The sequence below is a fragment of the Artibeus jamaicensis genome, unplaced genomic scaffold (assembly GCF_021234435.1).
Source record: "Artibeus jamaicensis isolate MK-2021 breed Jamaican fruit bat unplaced genomic scaffold, CSHL_Jam_final scaffold_916, whole genome shotgun sequence".
Taxonomy (NCBI): domain Eukaryota; kingdom Metazoa; phylum Chordata; class Mammalia; order Chiroptera; family Phyllostomidae; genus Artibeus; species Artibeus jamaicensis.
The window spans coordinates 9,088,580-9,111,938 of record NW_026522059.1 but is presented as its reverse complement, the minus strand read 5'-3'; the positions used below and the strand labels follow the sequence as shown (position 1 = coordinate 9,111,938).

The window sequence follows — 23,359 nt, the reverse complement described above, 5'->3', positions numbered from 1 at the left end:
GCAGAACATCAGTAAGAACCAGAGGACTGATGAAGCTGAAGTGGTTCTTCTTCCCAGGAGTGCAGAAGGGGAGGGATGGGATTACTTGGGTTAAGGTCACTGACAGATGCTTTATGGGAAATTCCCAAGTTCCCATGCATTTTCTTGAAGCAGGAAGCAATGTTTACCAGAGCCGAGAATTTCAGGTGAGTTTGCTTAAAGTCGAACTTCATATTCACTGAGCTCCATGTTAGTAGGAATCATCAGAATCCCTATTAACCCAGTGTATGGTCAGCTGATGGGTTTTATAAAAGTGGTTTTTAAATGTTTAGTGATCTCCTGGGAGGAAAGCTGCTACATGCCTTATATTTCACAGCCCCAGGTTCCGGCCTCCTGTCTCCTCCTCCACCATCCAGGTTGCATAGGAGAGTGCTGAGCACATGCTAGGGACCCAGCAAACACGAGCAAGGAGAATCCTTGCCTGCAGCCTCCTGGTCGTACCACAGGTGATTATACTTGTATGAGAGACAGTGCCAGTTCAGAGAGCAAGGGGGAGTCAGTCCACACCATTAAATGTCATTTTAACCGACCGTACCACTCAAGAGAAAGATTTGGGTGGAGTGAGGGGTGGAGGTTATGGAAATGTGGGTACAATTATGGTGAGAAGAATGAAGGCAAAACGATTCTAACTTTTACAGACTAGGAAAAGTTAACAGAAAAATAAAAAATAAATAAAAGAAAAATAGTCACAACGAACCTAGAGAGGACCTGCTGGAGCACCCAGCTCATGGTCCAGGGTCGCCCTGGCTTGGGAAGGCTGAGCAAACCCCTGCAGGGACAGCTTCCACCCGAGAGGACGCGGTGGCATGGCTGTTACACGTTCCTTTTCAACAGCTGTCAGCGGCAGCCAGTGAAGCTGCCCAGCCGTGTTGATAGTAGTTTACTAGATGGGCACCTATCAGTAAACTGTGTCAGTAACTGAGGTCACCTTGCTACCTGTGCAGCTTGCCCATTTGCTCTCTTCTCAAGGGGGAGCCTCAAGACCCGTTTGTTCCTTCAAAGGAGCTGCTTGGAAATAAACTCGCTCAAATAATGGAGGGAGCAAAAAAATAAAGAAACCCTTAAGGGAAGTTACTCCTTCATTATCAAGGTCACTGTCATCATATCATCCTGGTTACCTTGCTGGATGCAAGTGTTGAGTGTGTGTGTGTGTGTGTGTGTGTGTACACATATATACATGCAGTATATTGACATACATGTAGTGTGTTAGTGTATGAGTGTTAAGTGTGTGTGCGTGGTGTGTGGTTGTGGATAACTTCTCCACAGACGTGGGGATTTCTCATTTCAGTTTCATGTGTGGGCACACTAAGCCTTACAGGGCCTAGATGGCCGCCCCCTGGTTTCTCACTCAGTAATCAGCAGGACCAGAATAATGTTGCTGATATCATGGACTCCAAAACCCTCCATGGTTCCGCTACCTGCTTTATTTCTAGTTTTCGGTTTAACAAATATTTACAGATATCGGCTACTAAGTAGAACCACGCAAGGTGGTAGGGATACCACACTGGGAAGGTGCCTTAATAGCCTACAGTCTAGTCCAACAAACTACTATCTAGGAAAATATTTAGGAATTGGCTTTAACCACTAAAGCACCATATGAATATTAGTTGCTTCAGACGGACTATTCTCATCTTTCACCAGTTTCTCAGGGACCTGTGCCAACCTTGCTCACAACAGAGCCACCCTTTATTTCTTTTCCCCTTGGGCTGGCCTCCAGTCTACAGGTGAAAGGTCTGCCCCTGCTCCCTGTATTCCTTTCGGCTGGTTCCATGTTCATGGTTGCCTGGCTCTGTCTGTCCACCACCTGCCAGCGTTCGTGTCCTGACCCTACTTGGTCAGGTCCTGCCTGTTAGTGCCTGGACCCAGTTTCTTAATGTGTGATGATCAGTGACCCAGTCCACATTAGGAGAGGAAGGAAAAGCAAGGAACCAGGTCAGACAGCTCCTTAGAAGTTGAGGAGGAGAAGTCTGGCCCAACGGGAGGGTGGTGGTTGTGAGCAAGCTCTCGGGAGACTTTTTCTTTTTCTCGTCTGTCTTTCTCACTGTGTGACTGGGGGCAGATAATTCATCACTATCTGTGTTGGTTTGGGTGGAGGTAATAGTGAACCTCTTTCATGGTGACTCAAAATGCAGGGTGCATGGAGGAAAATAATGATCATTATCCAGTATTTTGGTATTTAATTTGAGAATAATTAGCTAGTCAGGTGAATACAGAATGAGTTGTGGTCTCCATGGTTTTTGTGCTGGGCGTATTCAATCAACCTGCCCAGACCCCCCACCCCACACTTCTCTGTGTCCCAAGAGGTCAACCTGAATGACTCACCAACTGCCTCCTTGCTATTTGCCTTCTAGTTGGCTTTGGCCCATTAGAAATATCAGCAGAAGAGAGAGAGACAGGAGAGTGAGGCGGGGTCTTTATTCTCCGAATCACCCAGGGAGCAGGCCCCTCCCTCTTAGACTCAGTTCACACAACTTTCTCCACACCAGGTAGGTCCTTCCTAGCTGTTCAGCATTCCACTCTTTCCCTCTAACTCAGCAGATAAAGAATCCTTCCTCTTATCAGCTCTAATACTGCTGCTTTTTCCCTGAGGATTTCCTTATACCCTTGTACCTGCTTACAATGTCACCATCTCTCAATGAAACCCTCCTTGAATTTGACTAACCTGAAAGGGATGACTCCTCCCAGGACCCTGACAGAAACCACCTTCTTCACTTTGTCTTAGGCCCTGCTTCCCTTGAGAGAGCGCCAGAGTCCAATTCTCAAGTTGTTTGACTTCTGGCTTGAGTCTTTGTTGGTGGGATGATTGAGAATGAATTACCGGTTAAAAATATATTATCCTGGGGAGGGCAGGTCAAGCCCCAGAGGATCAAAGGGGAGCCTTGCAAAGAGATTTTAGCCCCAGGGAACCCTATGGAAAGAACTGGTCATTGAAACTAGGAACTAACTACATCAATTTTCTCACCTTCGGAAATCACCCTACCACATTCCTCCCTGACTAGCACCCTGGGGTCCCTTCCCAGGACTCTAGAGAGCAGGTTTGGGACCATACTGGCTGGAGGGTGGGGGGGAGGGACAACTGATGAAGAGCAGGGCAGATGTTTAATTTCACCAGTAACCAGGGAAAGGAAATTCATCAACAATTATGACTTTCAAAGGAGGAGCGCTCTCTAAACCAGACCACATTTTTAGATTCATGATTTTAGCAGAAAGACTTCCAGTGTCAGCTCAGAGATGTGGAGAGCTGGAGACAGCATTGCTCCCACTCTTACAACACAAAAAAGATGGACAGAGGGCAAGTTAACAATTTTGCTTGGACCCATCAAAGAACCTAGGTCACAAAGCTAACCCCAAATCTGGGAGAATCAGGCATCAAAAGCAGACCCAGGAGCCAAGCACTGGCTTGTTTACTAACCTGGGCTACATGTTATGCAATCTGGTAAGAAGATTCAGTTAATACCCTGTGTGTGATACACACACACATGTGGTTAAATGTTATATGAAAAATATGTACATATTGATATAGACATATACATATATGTCTATAAATTCACTCACACATATACCCAGTGTTAATACATTAATTTGAGTGAGTTGAGGGTAGTGTAAATTTTACCATGTTTAGTTCATTCCATAATGTGCAATCATTTTTATTTAGTCTTTTGCTACCTTTACTTTTATTTTTAAAAACTTCACTTAAATAAAATTACAAAGTAAGGCAAACATCTATGGTGCACCCACCCCGCAGACTTAACCAGTGCCGACATCTGTCACCTCCCACACTGGCTGTCCCTCCTCTGTCGGAATGAGGCTGACCCAGCTCCTTGGGCTCTGCAGACTTCCAGGGGCCCAGGACACTGCCTGTCCCATCTTTGCATCCACACACGGCTTACCATGCCTGGAGAACTGCAATGCACACTCTCCCCTGGTTCAGTAACCCGTTGCCCTCTTCCAAATGGGACTCCGTGTAATGAGAGACAACATCACCATTCACTACTGTATCACTTGGAGCTGGTGTGTTTCCGGTTTGTGGGTTAAGAAAAAGAATCTGCTCTCTGGCTCAACTTTGAGACAGAAATTGGCCTATAACCAGACTAAAATAGCATGCTCCCTGTCACAGGAAGACCTTAATAATAAAAGCTCTGGTTTTTGAAGCCCTGAGGTGTACTAACCCATTTAATGTATTGTAGCATTTGTCTTCCCAGCCACACTGCCAGGTGCATGGGATGACCCCTGTATTAGAGGCAGTAAACAGAGCCGGAGAGGTGATCAGCTTACTCAGGTAAAATGTATAGATCTGTACCTGTCAGGTGCCAAAATCTGTACATTTTTTAATGATGAAGGTACAGATTGCCTTTTATTTTACAATATCTAGAGTAGTTAGTTGCTCATAGCCCCTTTCTATATTTTTGACTATGTTCCAGGTAACTGAGGTTGAGGTAAATGATCTCTATATTAGTGAGAAAATTGGAACTACCTTATTTAAAAGGATGTTTCTTCATAGCAAGGCCTTTATTACCTGAATCTAATTTTTTAACCTAAACAGATGAAGGGTACAGCTGAACTTTTACATTTTTTTAAATCCTCACCTGAGGACATGCTTTATTGATTTTAGAATGATGGGGACAAGAGGGGGAGGGAGAGAAACATGAATGTGTGAGAGAAATATTGACCTGTCACCTCTCATGTGCACCCCAAACCTGCAACCTAGGCATGTGCCCTGATCAGGAATCAAACCTGGGACCTTTTGGTTTATGGGACAATGCTCTAACCCACTGAGCCACGTGGGCCAATGCCATTGAAGCAGCACTTGAGACAGTGATTGGGTGAATGTAGTAATTCACTGATGGGAAGGAAGCAGGATGGGCAGGGGAGGAGGCACAAGGAGAATGTGTTCTCAGCAGGATCCAGCCTCAGCCTGGTCCTCTGGAGCAGAAATCTCACCCCTGGAGTTCTTTCCACTTCAAAGCAAGGGCATGGCCTCTGCGGAAGGTGAGAATTGCCTTCTCACAGCAGCTGGGGAATCTGTACAGGGGCCAGGGAAGAGTATCTTCCCAGGAAAAGGAGCCAACATCCCAGCCCCACTGCCCTCACTCATCTGAAGGATCGAAGGATAACGACCCTAAGCAGTCACCTGTGCTACCACAGAAACACACAGAAGAATGAAAAGGTTTGAATTGGAACTCAAGAAAACCCTGTAGCTTTCAGCTGATTGGACACACTGAACCAGGAGATTAAGTACAGCGAGGCAGGAAGACTGGTCTTGAATGGCCAGTGTCTTCTACCACCTGCCAAACCATCCAATTTAAATGAGAGTGAGTTTGGTCAATGGCCGACTACCTTCAGAGCCTCTGCTGTTCTTCCTGAGGGTGGATTCACTGAGGGTCCATTGCCAGCTGTGAGATTGTTGATTTCAAGGCACTTTGAAGACAAACATAAAAATTCCATTTACTTTCTGTGGGAATGACTGTCTGCTCCCTTTGAGCTGGGCCAGAGGGAACATTCAGAATATATTGCTGGAAGTAAATGGAATTTCTTAGCTATTTAAATTGCAATTCACCCCTGAAAACTCCATTTTGTCAAAACTCCTGGTTAATACTATTTTCCACACTTAGGTATTTTCTGCAAACATGAAAGCCGAAGATGCAGAAGCCCAGGGAGAGACTGTCTCAAAGACAAAAGTCCCTTAAAAAGGCCTCAGGTACTAACACCCTTGCCATATAGAAACCCAAACTTGGACAAGGCTGACCTCTAACATGGAAGGCAGGTGTGTGATTGCTATTGCTATTTGCTATTATTAGCTATTGCTAATTGCTATTTCTGGGGAGTGAGGATCAGCAGTAGAAGGGAGAAGGTTTTCGACTTTCCTTTTGCCCCTTCTGTACTACGGGAAACAAACCAACCCCTAAATTATGAGCTGTCTCTTGTCATTCCCTCTTCCTCCTATAATGAAGGCCAGGCCTGCAGTGGCTGAGCACCCTCTATTGCTGCTAGCCAGGGCTGCTGGGCAGTCAGGGCACGAGAGTACAGCAGCTGAGAGGTTTCCATCCTGTGGGGAAATAGCCACATCTTGTCCCCAGCATCTCACAAGGGAAGGGTTCACTGCTGCCTGCAGGGGGCCTCTGGGAGCAGCAGGGATGCTGATTCACAGTGACTGGTTTCTGTGGGCCCTGGAGTCCAGGTTAGGAAACGTCCTCACTCTCGCTCCCGGTGCCAGGCACTGAGCTCTAGGCTGTGCCCCCATGGTTTCTGACTCTAAATAACTCTTCAAGGGACTTATTCTCATCTTGTAAATAAGGAAACGAAGGTTACTTATCACATGACTCGCCCCATGGGACGCAGCTCGTACGTGGAATCTACCTGGCTCCCCAGGCCACGCTCCTCTCACCGTGTCTTCACCTTCACTGGTTCGGATTCCCTCTCTAAAAATATTCGTCTGCTCTGCTCCGACTAGTTATTTTCAACAAGTTTGTTTTACCCGCTTTGTAGTTGTGGCTTGTCGAAACTGGTTTAAGCAGTTTCAAAAGACAAGCAGTTTCCAACTCTGTGAATAATTAATGAGTTGAGTTTGCTCTCTGGCCTAAAACTGACCCTTAACTTGATTATTTGCCCTGAACAAAGAGACAAGGGAGTTTTCCCTCTCTTGGCGCGTTTCAATGCCTAGAGAGGTAGGGAAGCCAGAAGAATCATTGTCACTGTTCCCCCTCTAAGAGACGCAGTCCCTTGCCCAAGGCCACAGGGTCGAATTAGACTCGGAGACAGGGATTCTACTCCACAGAGACTGGACATGGTTTAGAAATTAAGTAGTCTCAGGTTTAAGACATTATTAGTTGTGTGACCTTGGGCAAAATTACTCATTCCCTCCTTCATTTCCTTCACCATTTGTAAATGGATGTGATACTACTCACAAGTATCAAGCTAATATGCCGCCGTGATGTTAACATATTTCTGAAGTCATCAGCCAATCAAAATGCTCCATGTAGAGGCGCAGCAGGGTGCCGGAGGCTCCAGCTCCGCAGGCATGTACCTGTAAGTAGGACGGTGGAGTATCCATGGGGGTAGAGTACCCCAGTGTAACAGTGGATAATTGTAAGAGTGAAAAATTGTAACCCACCCCACTATTCTTTTGACATTGTTTCTGTAAGTGCAGAATCTGACTACTATGTAGCTTATAGATAAGCACCATGTTTGTATAAGAATCCTAGGAACTAATTTTAAAAGATACAGACCCCAACCTTCAGGCATCTCAGTTCCGGGGAGATTTGCTGACCTTCAAGCATGGAGCCAGGATGATGAGAATCCACGATGACTAAACCAGGATGCTGCACACCGGACCACCACTTGCCTTGTCGGAATGGACCGTGCTAGTCTGCGTGTAGAGAACTTGGCAACCCCCTCCTTCCACCTCTTCTCTCCCCCTCTCCCTCCTTCTAAAAACCTCTGCCTCCACTGACACGGGAGATGGGCTCTGAGACGTGAGTCCCCTATCTTCCCAGGTGGCTGGCACCTGAAAATAAACCACTTTCCTTTACATCAGCACCTGCCCCTCAAGCACTGACTTTTGTGTCGCAGACAGCCGGACCTGCTTTTGGTTACAATGGCTTGAGGAAAGACTGCAAAGATCAAATGTGATAATCTGTGAAACACGTTTTGGAAATGCACCATGTTACAAATGAGTGCTGCGTTGCTGGTGATAACCAAGATGACCCAAATGTCCTCTGGCCCCTCACTTCATGTCACAGTTGAATGTCTCATTTTGTCTCTATTTACTTTCAAGTTCCTTTTGACTCTTTGATTTGATTTCTGCAACAAGCACACAAATATTAAATCATTATTTATACCTCTGAACACGATTCCTATCTCTGTAGTGTAATTAACCCAGTAATGTGGATGTATCTAGTGTGGGGTAAACATTCATACTTTCAAAATGAAGCTTAAGAATGTGATAGGCAGTAAAAGGAAAGGTTTGTCCAAAGTGATGTGGTACACTGGTGAAAATAGGAGGCTCTGGGTATTTGCTCCCCTTCTCAATGGATCCTTAACTTTGGGATTTTGACAGGTCAGAAAACATATTCACAGGTCTGAGGATTAGCATACAGACATCTTTCAGGGGGGTAGGCATTAGTGTACTATAATATCATCTTACACATGGCATCATAGTATAGCTAGGAATTCTTTGGCATGGTTTTAGTTTCAAATACACACACACACACACACACACACACACACACACACACACCTGCTCTAAAGCAAGAAAGAAAGACCTTGGTGAGCTTAGGAGAATAGGTAAATAAATATAAGCCTGTACATCTGGAATAAGACTGCAAGGGGGAGGGATAGGTAGTAAAGCCAGCAATAAAGCAGAAGGCAGATTGTACAGGCAAACAGGCCACTGCGAGAAATTTCAATTTAATTCTAAGTACTATTGGAGCCACTAAAGGGTGTAAATCACCAATTTACATTTTTAAAAGGAGGATAATTTTGGATATCTTCTTGGATACCACTACTTTCTACTGTTCATTCAAGTTCATAGATTGGACTCTAGAATTTGCTAGGCTAATCCAATAACCAAATACTGAAAGAATTAGAATGTGTGTAATGTTGGATTGGCCAAAAGTCCATATGGTTTTTTCCCATTAAAAACATTTTCCATTTTCACCAATAACTTTATTGATTTGGATATTTTGAGTATGTTGACTCTCTCGTGTGGTAGAACATTGATTGTGCTCAATTAATGTCTCAGTTTGATCGCTGTCAACTTCAACTGGTGCACCCGACTTTGGAGCATCTTCCAGGGAGAAATCTCCAGCATGAAACTTCACAAACCACTTTCAACACATTCAATCAGCCACAGCAACTTCTCCACATTCTGTGCAAATATTTTTTATGTTTCAGGTGTACTTTTATGTTTCTTGAAATACTAAAGCATAATATGCCAAAAATGTTGCATATTTTCTTCTATCTTCAATATTAAAATAGCTATGCAAAAATTCACCAATTTTGGTAAGTTTTTTTAAATGCACATTGACATGACAGCTATCACAATAAAATCTAACAAAATTATTTTGAATGAAGTTAAACACAGCTAAGCACCATCTAAGTGCCATCTTACCGAAAAAAAAAAACCAAAAAAAACCAAGTGAACATTTTGGCCAACCCATTACCCTACAAGGGGGCATGATGAGAAGTGAAATGGGCACATAAGCAGAAGCCAGATTGGGCAGGCGAACAGGCCGTGGTAAGGAACTTGGAAGTCACTAAAGGGTGGAAAACACTCTGATTGACATTTTTAAAGGAAGGGTAATTTTGGATACCTTCCTCTACTACTTTCTACTGTACATTCAAGTTCATAGATTGGACTCTAGAATTCACCAGTCTGATCCAATAACCAAAGGCTGAGAGCATTACAATGTCTGTAATAGAATAAAACTAGTAAACCACTGGTTTGAATTCTTGGTGATACCAACGAGACTAGCCCACATGGTAAAAAATAAAACTCTCATAGAAAATCAAACAACAAATATTCTCAAACATGTGAGAATGTTATTAGCAATACTGTAAATTGGCACAATCTTTTATCTAGAGCCATATGGTTTTCCTATCAAAATATAAATATCGCATAACCTTATATCCAGAAATTTCATTACAACTACATCCTTCAGAAATACATATATGCCAAGAGCAGGTATAGTAAGATGTTTGTGGTATCATTTACAATTAGGAAACACTGGATATAGTTTAAATATGCATCAATGAGAGAAGTTTTATTCTCAATGAGAGAAGTTTCATTCTCAATGGGAGAATAAAACTATTCTGCATAGATAAGGAACAGAAGCTTTTTACTATGAAAAACTTAAACAGCTGTTTCAAAAGAATGTTCTAGACAATCTATTAATGTAAAAGAAAGTCTTAATATATTGATGAGTAAAAAAAGTGGCAGAACAATATGGGTAAGGTAATCTAATTTTTAAAAACTGGGGAAATGGATGCAGATAGCGTATCTGAATATTTGTAGAAAAAAGTCTGGAAGAAACACACAGACGCACCTACTATCGATAATCCCTGTAAGAGGAGGAACAGGGTGAGAGAAGGCAATGGAGGGTGTCCTTTACTTTTCTTTTATACACTTTGGTATTTGAACTTATTTTATGCTAAACACATACTAATTTTGAAATGGAAAAAAGTAATAAAATGACAATAATAAAAAATATCCATAGGCTTAAAGGGCAGACAGAGAAAGGCATTATTACCCTGGGAGGTAATGAAACAATTATAGCTTTATGATGATATTAGTACCTAAGCTTCACCTTCTAAGTTGTCAGGGGACAAGCCAATAAGTCAGATCAAATGATGTACTTGGCTTTTTGGTGTATGTGTGTGAGAGAGAGATACTTATACTTATGATTTTCCTCCAAATACCTGGAGCCAGAGAGTGTTAACTATTATAAAACCAAATGTCTCACCATCTGTGACCAAACTCAGGTCAAGTTTGGCTCATCCTGCTCCAATCTCAATTTCACCGGTGAGATTTTGGTGTTAGAGTCACAAGCACAGGGCAGGGCAAAACCACAGACCAGAAAACAGGCAATGATGCTGCGTAGTCCCTGAGCATATAGCTTGATGCCAGGACTGCTCCTGAATGAGTTATGTGTATTTCCACTAATGCTATAACCCCACGAGGTAGGTGAGGTATTATCCCCACTTGACAAATGAACACATGGCTGCCTCCTGAGCCAGGTGAGGTCCAGGGGGCCCAGAGAGGGGAGGTGCTGGGCTGACAGCCCTTGGCCTGACTCTAGCACCAGCCAGTGCTTCCCACAGTGCCTCCCAGCCCCCCCAAAACACAGAGCAGCCTGTCCTCACTGCACTGGCGCTGCGTGGACTGCCTACAGTCCGCTGGAGGACGGTGCTCGAGGCATCCTTTCAGCGTTCTCACAAACGTCCCAGAGTGGGCTGAACTCTCCATCAGCACTACAAAAAAGGAAAAGGGAATTCCTACCCAATTTATAATATTTGTCCTCACAAACACCCCTGCCCCCGGTCACACAAAGACAGATGTGCACTTTACTCCTAAAATAAAGGATTGATGAGAGGGGGGCCAGGATTATGTCCGAATCTTTCTCTGATAAGACCTATCCTAGCTGCTTACCCTCCCCAGGAAGCCCACTCGGGACCCTTCCTCAACCCCATGGCGGGGAGGGGGAGAAGAAATGAGTGAAACTATTCTGCATGATGCCATGATGATGATGGACACATTTGTCAAAACCACAGAATGTGCAACACAGAGAGGGAAACCCAATGTAAACTATGGCTGAGAAGGATGTGTTAGTGTTGGTTCACCCACTGTAACCAGGTGACCTCACTGACACCCATGTTGATGGCGGGGAGGCTGTGAGGTCGGAGACGGGCAATGTGGGAAGTCTGTGTTTTCCACTCACTTTTGTTGTGAGGCCTAAAACTGCTCTGAAGAACAAAGTCTATTATTTTTTTAAGGACTACAGTAGATGTTGGCACAAAGAACTGCCACCATGTAATGCTTTATGACTTTATGAACAGCCTTGCTCTTTCTGAAATACAAAACAAATAGACTTCATAGAATAAAGTAGAATGAGGCATGCATATTCCCTGAGATACAGGAGAATTCTCTCCATGTATTGGCCAAGAGTGGAGCCAGGTAGCAAAGAGAAATGCACTCTAGTGTGGGAGAGAAAGTCAATGTTCAAAAATTTTTTAAAAATGGAAAAAAAAAATCCTAAATACCTAAAGGAGACTTGATTTAACTTACTCCTCTCATCAATTTTTTTCCCTCACCCTTGGCCCACATTTGGTCCCAATACAAAATCACAAAGTGTGCCAGTACAAAAAAATGTTGGTGTACAATCCCTACTTGTCACGATAGAAGCACTCCCTAAAATTCAGTCCTTACTATTATTCATACTAATGTTTTCACATTTACTATAGCCAAGGCATCAGCACTAATTAGCATTAATGAATTATAATTAAGTAGAGCACCTAGGAACTTCTAAAACGATCTCAAAGGATTAAGTTGCACTTAGCATCTTGTCATGGACTCCTCTGGCTCCATAGATCCAGGGTCCTGACGTAGTAAAGGGACTTGCTCAAGGCCCTCTGTCATATTCGCAGCAGAGCCACTTGTGGCAGAGCCAATAGGGCCACCGTGCCACACCTAAGTGTCCCATGGGGCACTGGGTTTACATTGACTTACGGAAAGCGATGAGCAGTCCCGTGGACCAGGTACTCCTAGTAGCCCCATTTTTTACAGAAGTCACAGTGGTTTAAGCATGTTACTAACTTAATAACTTGCCCAAGGTCACATAGCAGGTCAAGGGTTAGAGACTTGATTTGAGGCAGGCCTGTGTGGCCTGACCTTGGCCTGAAGGGAAAAATAGAGTCACAAAAGAGCAGGCAGAGAGCAGTTCCAGCAGGAAATGGCACAGTGTTCACCAGCAGGGAAGGCAGGAGTAATTATGGGAGACAGAACACTGGCCCCAGGCTTGTCACTGTTGCTCAGCGTAAGGATGTAAAATCCTCCTTGGCTGTGAGTTGCCTCCCTCCCTTCCTGCCTCTTCCTGCTTCCCAGTGCCTCAAAGAGTTGCTGCAAATACAGGTGCTGTTCAACTAATGCTGCATACAAGACGTTGATGCAGAAGATAAGGCCTTCTTCACAGGTAAGGAGAAGGGAGAGAGGTGGACGAAGGCCCGGGAGTGGTTGGATGACCTCTCAGTGGAGCGACCACAGCCTGGGGCTTGGAGATCAGCAATCCTGTTCCGGGCCAGAAGTTGTCATTTATTAGCTATGTGACCATGGACAAACCACCTCATTTCTCTAAACCTGTTTCCTCAACTATAAAATGAAAATACTAGCATCTGTCCAGAAGGCTGTGTGATGATTAAAATAGGACAGAGTGGACAAGGTCACCTCATCATTATTAATATTGTTACTGCCATATCCCTTCTTACCCGCCTCCCTTGGCTCTCCAGCATCTAGTACCTTCAAAGTTCTCAGGAAATACTGGAGTTAATGAGTAAACATAATACAAAATATTAAACGGTTCATCCACTAAAGATCAAAGCTCAAAAAACATTTAAAACACTACAGCAGTGGCTAAACATCTAAAGTGTTAACTAGAGTTATCTCTTTCTTATCTTACTAATTTCTTGTATTTGGCTAAGAAATTCTCCAAGACTAAAGGGAAGACCACCTCTCTCTCCCAGACAATAACTTTATTTGTTTAGAATAAGGCTTCCGAACACATGCAATAGACCAAATTTTCTCTAATCATAATAGGTATTGATCTGGGCTTTATGGACATTGTTCCATTTTGTGCTCACAATGTCCACATGAAGTATAGTTATTATAGTCCCATTACATTACATTAATTAATTACATTATTTTACAAATACAACTGAAATGGAGAGTTAAGTCAACTGATCAGTGACATGAGCCACATTGTACAGAAAAGGAAGTACATTTTTTTTCAAGCAAGTATGTAACTTCTCCCGAGGTTAATTGTAGACAGAGCCCAGAGTAGAGAAACCCAGGTAGTTTGACGGTCAAGCCTTAACCACTATGTGACCGTGTGTGCCTAGGTCAGATGTTCTACCTCCAGTTTGACCTAACCACTGGTAATTCTCAAACTTATAAAGCTGAAAAGAATGCACTGAATATCAAGGTAAACAGACCTTGGAAGTTAATGACATTGTTGTACAAGTTCCCTGAAGAAAGTAGCTGAGAGCTCACCTTTTGAGTCATTATGGTCACTCTTGACAAGGCACAAGAGACTCTATTACAGCAGTGGCCTGTGTTGGCCAAATGAACGAAATAAACTCTCAATCATGATTCCACAGCTATGGCAGTTGGGCTGCAAAGCCTCTGCCTCTGGGCCACTTCACCTCTCACTTCTAGCAGGCAAAGGCCCCAAACTGCCCTTTACTTCATAACCTGCCTGGTAATTTAAGTCACCAATAGGATTAGCAGTATAACCTCTAGTTCTGGGAGACGGCTGGATAGTCACTCATTTGCTCTCCTTGTTCAATCCATCCTAAAAATGACTGCCTTCATCAAACTATGCTTTGCGCTCCTCAAACTAGTCATGACATCACCTTGAGATAATGAGGGCTTTCTAGTCTGCCAAACCCCATCCCCAAATTCATCCACTTACTCCATCTTTGAGTGAGGGTCACCTTGCCTGGTCCCATGTCAAGCTCCTGAGGTGCATGAATGAGTTAGCATGGTACAGAGGAAACCCCAAGGAGACATGCTATTGGAGCGTGAAGCCAAGGCATTTGGAGAGCACTCAATGTTTATCCATCTATTCCCCAGCCTTCCTCCCCAAATGAATGTCATCAAGCCTACCTTGAAGTACCTGGCTTTCTCCTCTACCTGTTCCAAAGTTCAGCATAAACACTTCCTCAAAGAAGCCTCCACCGATTCTTTTATGGACATTGATCCTGCCACATACACCTTGTACATATCTTTCATTGCACGTATCACCAATGTAATGATTAATGAAGAACTTCTTGTGAACTTCTTTTTGGTAAGTAGTGGTCTGCCTCACCTATTAGAATATGAGTCATATGACAGAAACTATGCATCTGGTTTATCTTTGTGTTGGGAGCCGCCCAGTTAAGTACCTCGTGAATATTAGATTAGTTGTATCCCATTCTCCTTTATCATTTGCACTTCCAGGGTTTTTTGATCCAATTTCTCCAACCGGAGTACCTTAGTTAAACCTACACACATTTACTTTATTTGAATACCTATCAACCATCAGCATTTACAGGGCCACCTTTGATTATAATCTGTACTCCACGTAGGATTGAAATTGACTTGCCCTTACAAACAAGCTCAGGGGCAGGGACTACCCCCAGCGGTTCCTGTTTAACTTCTGCATGTTCTAATACTCCAGGCTAGGGCTCAACATCCTTTAAGTCTTCATCAATACTTAGTAGCCTGTTGTGATCGAAAATGGATGCTAATCATTCTTCCATCTACTCTGCAGATAAAATTGCTGTATTTGTTCAATCAGCAGCTTTTCCAGCAAATTCAGTAAGAAGTAAAAGCCCTTATGCACATATTCTGAGACTGTTCATTTTGAGCTCTTTTTAAATGCTTTCCAACATGTCATTTTCCTACATTAAGCAAACTCAGTCCATTTAGGAGAAATGGGAAGAGCAGCCTCCATCAAAATCACCCAAGAATAAATACACATTCCAGATTAGCCCCCTCCCCCCACTGGCTACTTTGTTGGCAATGAGAACCATGGCAAACTAAGGATTCCCATGCTAGGGAGAAAGGGTCTCACTGTTACTTGAGCTCCTTACAACCTCCACAATCAACTGTCTTCCTATTTAAAATTCTCACAGGAGTCTGTTGATAAAACTCAGGCTTTTGAACCTCATAGGATTGTGGTAGCATTTTCAGGTGTTGGCATAAGGAGGGCAGGTGGCCTTCCCCACACCAGTCCCAGATGCCACATCTGCTCCTTTACCAGCCATAGCACCTGCATTCCTTATCGTGCCAACAGTGGTACAAGCTCACACTTACCCCTTTTCTAGAATCACATGACTCGTTGAGCCCATTCTCTTCCTCTGGGACTCAACAACTACCCAAGGTGCAGCCTGGCTTACTGATTGTAGTCCCACAGGTCTCCAGTGCGGATTACAAAATGTGTGTGTGGTTTCCAGCCTTGTTGGCATGAATCCCCCCAAATCGATGTGTATTGAAGATTTATATTCACGAGACATTTCTCATGAACACTGATAGCCTAGAGACCATGGGTGATTAATTCTCACAGTCAACACAGTGAACATTTTCAGTCACTCAATGATTCATCAAAATGTTTACTAAGCAACTAAAAGGATGATACGCACTAATATCCTCAGAAAAATCTGCAGGTAGGCTGCGTAGCTTGGCTATGGAACCAGAAATGTCAGAAAAAAAAGGTATACAAGTGGGAAAAAAATACATAAATTTGGTTAACTCCAAGTGATGGTTTATTGGAGACCCTCATAGCATTTTTCAAAAGAACCTGACAGATTTTATTTTAATAAGACATAGTGAAAAGGAAATGGTTTAAAAGATGTCATCAATCTTTTATTTAACTAATAAGCACTGCCCTTCATTTTGAAGGAAATGATACAGTTTCAAATTGGAACCTCCTTCTCAAGAAGTCATATGAGAACACATGGATTTAACATACAAGCTCAACAAAAAATAAGGGTTACGCAATTCACTGGGAAATAAAATACACGTAGCATTTATCGCATTAGTGTGATTCTCTGTGGGTTACAGTGTTATCGCGAAGAACAAAACATAATGAAAAATTGAACAATCCAGTCAAGTTTATAGTTAAGTTACCCTGATTAAAAAAATTCATAAATAAAATATAACTTCCCAAACAAACCCATTCGATAACCATGATCGTATCAGATTTTATTCCAACTTATGAAAAATGGTTAGACAGTCACATAACATCAAGAATCTTCAACACAGTGGATTCCATTTTGTTAAGAAAAAATAGAAAACAAGTAGTCCTTAAATTTTCTTCACTCTCCATAGCATATGTCATATAAAATTAAAGTTTTGCTTCCAAAAATATGTTCCCGCGTGGCTGTGTCGTCTAGTGGTGCTAAGTAGGGTCAGGAGCACCAAGACACGAAACGTTTAACCACTGAAGGGCCATTTTTCATAAAAACTAAAAATTTCCTCACAGGTCTGGAACACGGCCTTCTGCTAGGCATGTTAGTGCTATTAAAGTTATTTTTAAATTAAATGTGGAGTAGGAACTACAAAAAGTTGAGTTATTTCGGTACAAAAGTTGCGTAGCTGAAGTCATGGGCTCCTCCGACATCCATAAGCAGTCTCAATAAAATAGTTGCTCAAGTAAGAAAATATAGTTTGTCTGATTACACTTAGCACGCGTTCTAGTCGGGTGTCCTGCTTATCCTGCCAGAGCTGCCAAAGGACGTTAGAGTCGGTATGTCTTTCCTTCACAGAGCATCTGTTATTCAAAGTACAAAAACAGGTCTAAGGTCCTGAGCCTAAGGAGAAGCAAAAGTTATTAAATATGTGTATTTTTAAGTGCCAGATGTGATCATTGCCTGGGATTAAAAAGTCACTTATCCACAACACTGCCATCTTGAGGACAGAGCCAAGGGTGGATTCTCTTTTCTTGGCACCTGCACTGGTTGGTTGTGGCTTTTACTTGAAGCTCTACAACCTTACAGAAACTTTGATGGAATCACTGTTCCTAAGTATGACATATTTCACATCTCTGGTGCCCTGTACAAAATGCTTGCTTTACACAGGAAAGCAGCCCCATGGAGTCCATCTAGTCCCTCTGCTAGCTCATTTCTGTGCAATGCTATCAAAGACCTCTTCTCTAGAGGCAGAATGCAATTGTTGGTGCAGATCTCACAGTTCTCCTTCAGGTTGAGATGTCTCACAAAAAGCAGTTCATTTGCAACAACAGATACTCACTGCTCCACCTCAGTGTGACCAAGGACATTCACTTTCCACTTGGGGGGCAAAGGAGGAAGACAGAGATGGGGGGCTGGAAAGGACACCTGGCCAGCTAGCCCAGAAGTGCTGGACAGTGATGATCTTCTCCCTTCCTGCTGTCTGCACATTAGTCATTACTTTTAAATTTTACTACTATGTTAAGCATAAAAGCAAATCCAAATCTGTAAGGTAGAGTAGGCTCTCATCAATGTCTTCACCCATGTTTCTCTTGCTCCTCTTTTCCATGAGCAAGAGAAACAAAGAGAAAGGGGTGAGATTTACTAAACACGGAAACTAGACTGATGTGTCTCCAAGTCGTAGACTGGAGCTGAGTGTGGTTCATCTCTAACAAAGTGACAGACCTGCTTGGTGAGCCCTGTCACCAAAAAAAACAGGGAACACAGTTAATGCCCTTGTAACTAAATAATGTCATGTGAAGGGGCTGTGAAGACAACAACGGTGACCTCAAGTGCCACGTTTGGAAGAAGTATACGAGGAAACCCTTCAAGTCTGGTTGCCCTGATTTAGAGATAATCCAGGCAGAAGACCCAAGGATGACCACAGCTGTAGAACACTGAACTGATTCTACTCCAACTGTAAGAATTAGGTCACAAAAATGACCTGTTCAGTGCAATCTCTCATGACTCCCAAGAGAAATAAAAACTTTAGTCAACTTCTGAGACAGTATTAGCAATGCCATTGTGCAGCAGAGATGCATTCTGAAATACAGGGCACACATCCTTAAAGAGCTCACATGACTACAAGGAACAGAGCAAACTAACTCAGCAGCAGATCCAAACAGTACTGGCCAGTCTGCTGTCAACAGATTTCACAACCACTAACCTGTGCTTTAGGACTGTCACCGGATTTGGCACTGACTATACCAGGTAGCATTTGTGATTGCTGTCAGGTCTCTTGAGAAAGCCTTTCTGAAGGTGAGTTCTCTAAGCCACAAGCAGAATGTTACAATAACAAGACTTTGCATCTTGAATTAAGTGTGCATCAAGGCAGCTACCCAAATAAACACCTTATCATTAAAATATGCCTTAGGCCTGAGATTTTTTACCAGCAGCAGAACAAAAGTGAGAGATGGAGTGGTGAGGGAAAATTAAAATTCACAGGACCACCACCAAAGCCTTACATTTTAAAAAGGTTACCTTCACTGTTCAGGAATAGGGTTCAGTGGGAAGTGGGAGTGATGGACTAGTTCCTATCAGGGCAAACCTGTTTGGCTGCTTCTGTAGTGGATAGTTTACAGGGTGGCACCAGCCAATGCCATGCGTGACCTGGGGATGAACACAGCCAAGCAGGTTTAATTAGATCAGAGACACAAAAGGCTATTCCCACCTTTGATAACAAATAACACAGCTGTAAGTGCCTACAATAGCAGGCGAGGAACAAAGGCAGCCAAACAGAGCTATAATTGAATCCTTCCCCTAGTTGGCCCATGACAATGATTTACTTGTAACGTAGGAAGTGGCTGGTGGAGCAGGAGGAGGCAGGAGGCTCAGCCAGCCCCAGAAGATGAATTACCTGCGGATGGGGGGGGGGGGAGGTAGCAAAATCTTTGTTTTGTGGCCCAAGTTTACTGACTCTTTGTTACACTTCACAGGTGGCTGATCCGTTTTGGTCTGCTGCTCCCAGCCAGACCTGGTCCTGCTTTCTCCAAGCCTGCATCCCAGGAATCCTATAAAACAAATCGCCCCATCCTTCTGGATCCCATACACAGCTCCACAGGGGTAGCCAATAGGCATCTGGGCTGGCCACAATCCCACTCTGGCCTTAGCACAGGGCATCCTGCAAGCCCAGAGTAGGAGGGCAGCAGGTAGAAGGCAATGGCAGACATGGGTAGTCCGAACTCTTCTCCACCCCTGGTCATAAGGAGGGTCGATTTTGGTCCCAGGTCCAGCAGGGACATAGTGTCAGGCATGCCTACAGTTTGCCCCACCTCAGAAAGAAGACAGATTGAGAAGGTGGGCAGGCAGTGTCCCCAACCAAAATGTTCCTATGTGCTCCCTCTTCCTCCTCTGTCCCAGATAACAAGCTCAAGCCACAGCTGGCTGCGCATTTCACCAACTCTCCGTTTTCCAAATGGCCCAGGAGCCCAGATGGGTCCCAGAAGGTGGTGGAGGAGGACTAGAGGGAGGGAGCAGCGGCTGCTGGCAACAGCTCCCTACTCAGCTCTCCCATCAGTGCACCACCGCCTCCCGGTCCTCCTCCTCCCAGCCCGGCGCAGGAGGGCGCTCGGGAGGCGGCTTAGTCCTTGTGGCATCGCTGTCGCCCTCTTCGGGCTCAGTGGGGTGCAGGTGCATGGCGAGCTCCTGCAGCACAGCAGCGCGCCCTATCTGGTCGTTGCGCCGTTTCTCCATGATCAGGTCCTCCAGGCTCTGGAACTCAAGCGTGTGGCTGCGCTGCGCAGAGAGCTGGATCTGCAGCCGGTAGGGCTGCTTGCCAATGCGTAGCTCGCCGCCGATCTTAAACTCGCGCTTGCCATAGCGGCACCAGGCTGCAAAGCTCTCAGAGTTGCGCCAGCTCAGCTCTCGCTCCTTGGCGCCCACGTGCGCCAGTGCATTGCGTACCACCGCGCTGGGGCTGAGCGGCTTGTAGCGATACAGATCGTTTACCACACGGCCGCGCCGCCCCTGGCTCGCGTCGGTGAGAAAGCTGTTGCTCACCTCCAGCCGGTGCAAGTGCACCACCTGGAAGTTGCCCACGTACACAGCCCAGTGCGGGTACTGCGCCTGCGACACGAACTCCACCAGGTCGCCAGGCTTGCACTTGTTGAGCAGGTTCTCTGGCGTGTAGGTGCTCAGCGCCGAGGAGCCTGGCGCGAAGCTTTTCTGGTAGATGCACTCCTCGCGGTAGAACACGGAGCACTCCACCTCGTGCAGCCGAGGGTCGTAGGGCTGCGGCGGGGGCAACGTTGGCCCGTCCCCTCCTTTGGGCAAGCCACCGCCATCCGGCCCCTGGGGCGGCGGCTGCTGCTCCACGTCCTCGTCGTCATTGGAAAAGATATAGGAGACCCCAATTCGAGGGCCGTCGTCTCGGTCCATGCCAGTTGGGTCGGCTGTGGGAACTTCCTTATAATTTAGGTGAGTCAGTTTCTCCACCTGGTTGCCCATCACGCTGCGGACACACGTTCACACCGCCGAGAGGGGAGAAAGCGAAACCACCCCTAGGGTCATTGGCACTTGTCCCCGGACAGGGGCTGAGACCACCTGTTGGAAGAGGAAGGCAAGGAAGCCATGTAGAAGCCCCTCCGTGTAAAGGACGATTTGTTGAGAGGCAGAAGAAAGGTTTGGGTGGAGCACCTGGAGCCATTCTAAGAGGAGTCTCAGGTACCGAGCCTTCCTTCATTTCTCCACCTCTAGGGTCACGGTCTCAGGAAGCCAGGCGATTCCAGGTCTACCCCCCCTCCGCCCCGCCCTCACTTCGCTCGGGCAAAAGTCCATTGCATCAGCAGCTCCTAGGGCTTCCGCCGGCACCCCACTTGCCAATCCCAGGCAGGAGGGGTAAGAAAGAGAAACTTTACTCCAGTCCCTTCTTTCCTGACATCCCCTCCATCCTACGGCCCTAACTTAACCCCTGAGACGATCCCCAACCCCCAAGCCTCCTTCCCTAGGAAACCAGCGAGGACTGCGTAGCACGGTCCTAGCAGGTGAGCCACCTTACCTGGCACACCTGCGGCGCTTTCTCCTTCCGTCTCCCCCGCCTTTCCCCCCGCGCGCGTGCCCTCTAGCTCGGGTTACCTGCGCAAACTCACCCGCGGAGAGGTGGAGGCCCTGGGGAACAGGGAGGAGGCCCCCGCCGCACGCTGAGACTTCTAGGACGAGTTTGCAGGTGCGGGCTCCACAGTCTTTCCTATCCTGGCGCGGGCGGCAGCGAGGCTGGACAGAGGGGAGCGATGCATGTCTTGCCCCACTCGGCTACACAGTCTCAAGATTTGAAAGTGGGAGTCAATGTCTATTCACCCTGCACCTCCTCCCTTCTGCTGGTGTTGCCGCTCCCCTTCAACCGGCTCTCGGGGAGGTGGAGTGCGAGAAGGAGGAGATGGAAGCAGCTTGGCTGCCTGGCGGCGCCAGCTCCCGCTCGGTCCCGGCGAGCAACAAGCGCTGGAGCGGGAGGAACGGGATTGTAGATCCGGCTCCGGGCTCTCGGGGCGGGAGCGCAGCCCCTAGCATTTAAAGAGACAGGCGCTCCCTCCCGGAACCCGGGTCTTTCCCACGCGGTGCAGAGCCTCTGGGTTACCCGCCCGCCCCGCCCACCGGAGCCGCAGAGCTCCGCCCAGGCCACGCCCCCACGCCACAGCAGGTTTAAATCTAGCTGGTAAATTATCAACGCGCGGGCTGACTGACGTTCTGAGCACGGGTGTCTGTGCTGGTCCCTTCGAACTCGCTTGCCTTCTTAGAGCCTGGGCCTGCTGTGGGAACTCTGTGCCTGCTCAGTTCGCATTTTTCCGAGCTGTGGGCTTTAAAAAGAAGTTGGAAGGTTAAAGCCATCTGCCAGTGTCAAGATGGGAGAGGGAGTAAGTGTGCTGTTTGTTTTCTTTCCCTTTGCCTCTTTGCCAGAGTACCTGGAGAGGGAGGGACAGTCATTAGGAAGCAAACGCAAGTCTTTTCCTTCCTGGAACATATTTCTTGCCAATATTCACAGCGAAGATTGTTTTTTTTTTTAGTGGAACAGCTGGGAAAGTGTGCCAGTTTAGAGGTATTTCCAGGATGAGTTCTGTGAAACTTCCCAGTAGGGGAAAAAATTTCACAGAAAAGACACAGTACAAAACAGTAGGAAGACTTATTCACCGACGTCCCCCCGAGGTTAGCAAAAGTCAATTTCACCCGTTCCATTGTTTTGAGTTACTAGTTGGCCTGGCAGTGAGAGAAGGTATTCAGTTCTGTTTTTCTTGTCTGTGAGGGACGTAGAAGTTGCCTAAATGTCCTTAAATTAAGAACAAATAAGCAGAGGCCCCTGGTGAATATATTTCCTTCCGGCTGATTTACAGAAGGAAGTGACAGAGTGATTTACAGAAGGAGAGGAGCATTGCCTATTAACCTCCACAAGAGGACACTTCCTCCCTTCCCCCTCCATGCTGGTTTGTATTTTGTACTTAAGATACAGGCTACCAATAGATCTGAGTGGAGGTGGAGGGTGCACAATAGGCTAGTTTAGGCATTCAGTGAAACACCCTAACTCATTCCTGCTGAGTTTAAGAATGCAACTCAAGACCTCCTCTACCCTGTTTTCCATCACTGTTTCTTTGGGCTAAGTTTTTCCAGGTAACGCTATTATTTATTCAGTGTATATACCAACCAGTGGAAACAGAAATATACTAACACTGCCACGATCCTTTTCAGTTTGGACGGAAGGGGAAACCAATTTACTTATGTACTTCTGAGCCCAAACAATCGATATCACCTGGGCTGTAATGGGAGTTTGTCCTTCGGCAAGTCTGAGATCACAGTATAAGTTAGACCAAAAAGAGACTTCTGTGTGGACTGCGTTTACTTAGGTATTGTCTGACCAGCCTTAAGCAAGTGTGACCAGATGAGTCCCCACTTCCCACCTTTTGATAACAGTGCTCTGGAGGCTGCTGTTACCTACGTGGCATTTGTCACGACCATGTGAGCTCATGTAGACAAACATTGCACAGCGAAGACTTAGGCTTAGGAAGGCAATGGGGAATCATCCCATGTCTCCTAGACTGGGAAACCTTTGCTACGGTCAGCTGCCGAAGGCCCCTGTGTATGTTGGCTGGTGATCCGAGAATCCCTTGGACACAGTAGTATGACAGTTCACAGCCAG

General features: G+C 45.5%; 1 protein-coding gene across 1 annotated transcript; it reads right to left on the bottom strand.

Moving 5' to 3' along the window:
* Positions 1 to 16,128: 16,128 nt before the first annotated feature.
* Positions 16,129 to 21,766, bottom strand: LRATD2 (LRAT domain containing 2). The gene is made up of 2 exons (XM_037166694.2): positions 21,324 to 21,766; positions 16,129 to 20,778 (listed from the first exon to the last, which is right to left on the bottom strand). The coding sequence occupies exon 2, from the start codon at positions 20,680 to 20,682 to the stop codon at positions 19,750 to 19,752; it is 933 nt and encodes a 310-aa protein (XP_037022589.1). The 5' UTR covers positions 20,683 to 20,778; positions 21,324 to 21,766; the 3' UTR covers positions 16,129 to 19,749.
* Positions 21,767 to 23,359: the final 1,593 nt, after the last annotated feature.

Excerpts from the sequence above, each read along its gene's own strand:
- LRATD2 (XM_037166694.2), bottom strand. The coding sequence starts at position 20,682 with ATGGGCAACCAGGTGGAGAAACTGACTCACCTAAATTATAAGGAAGTT.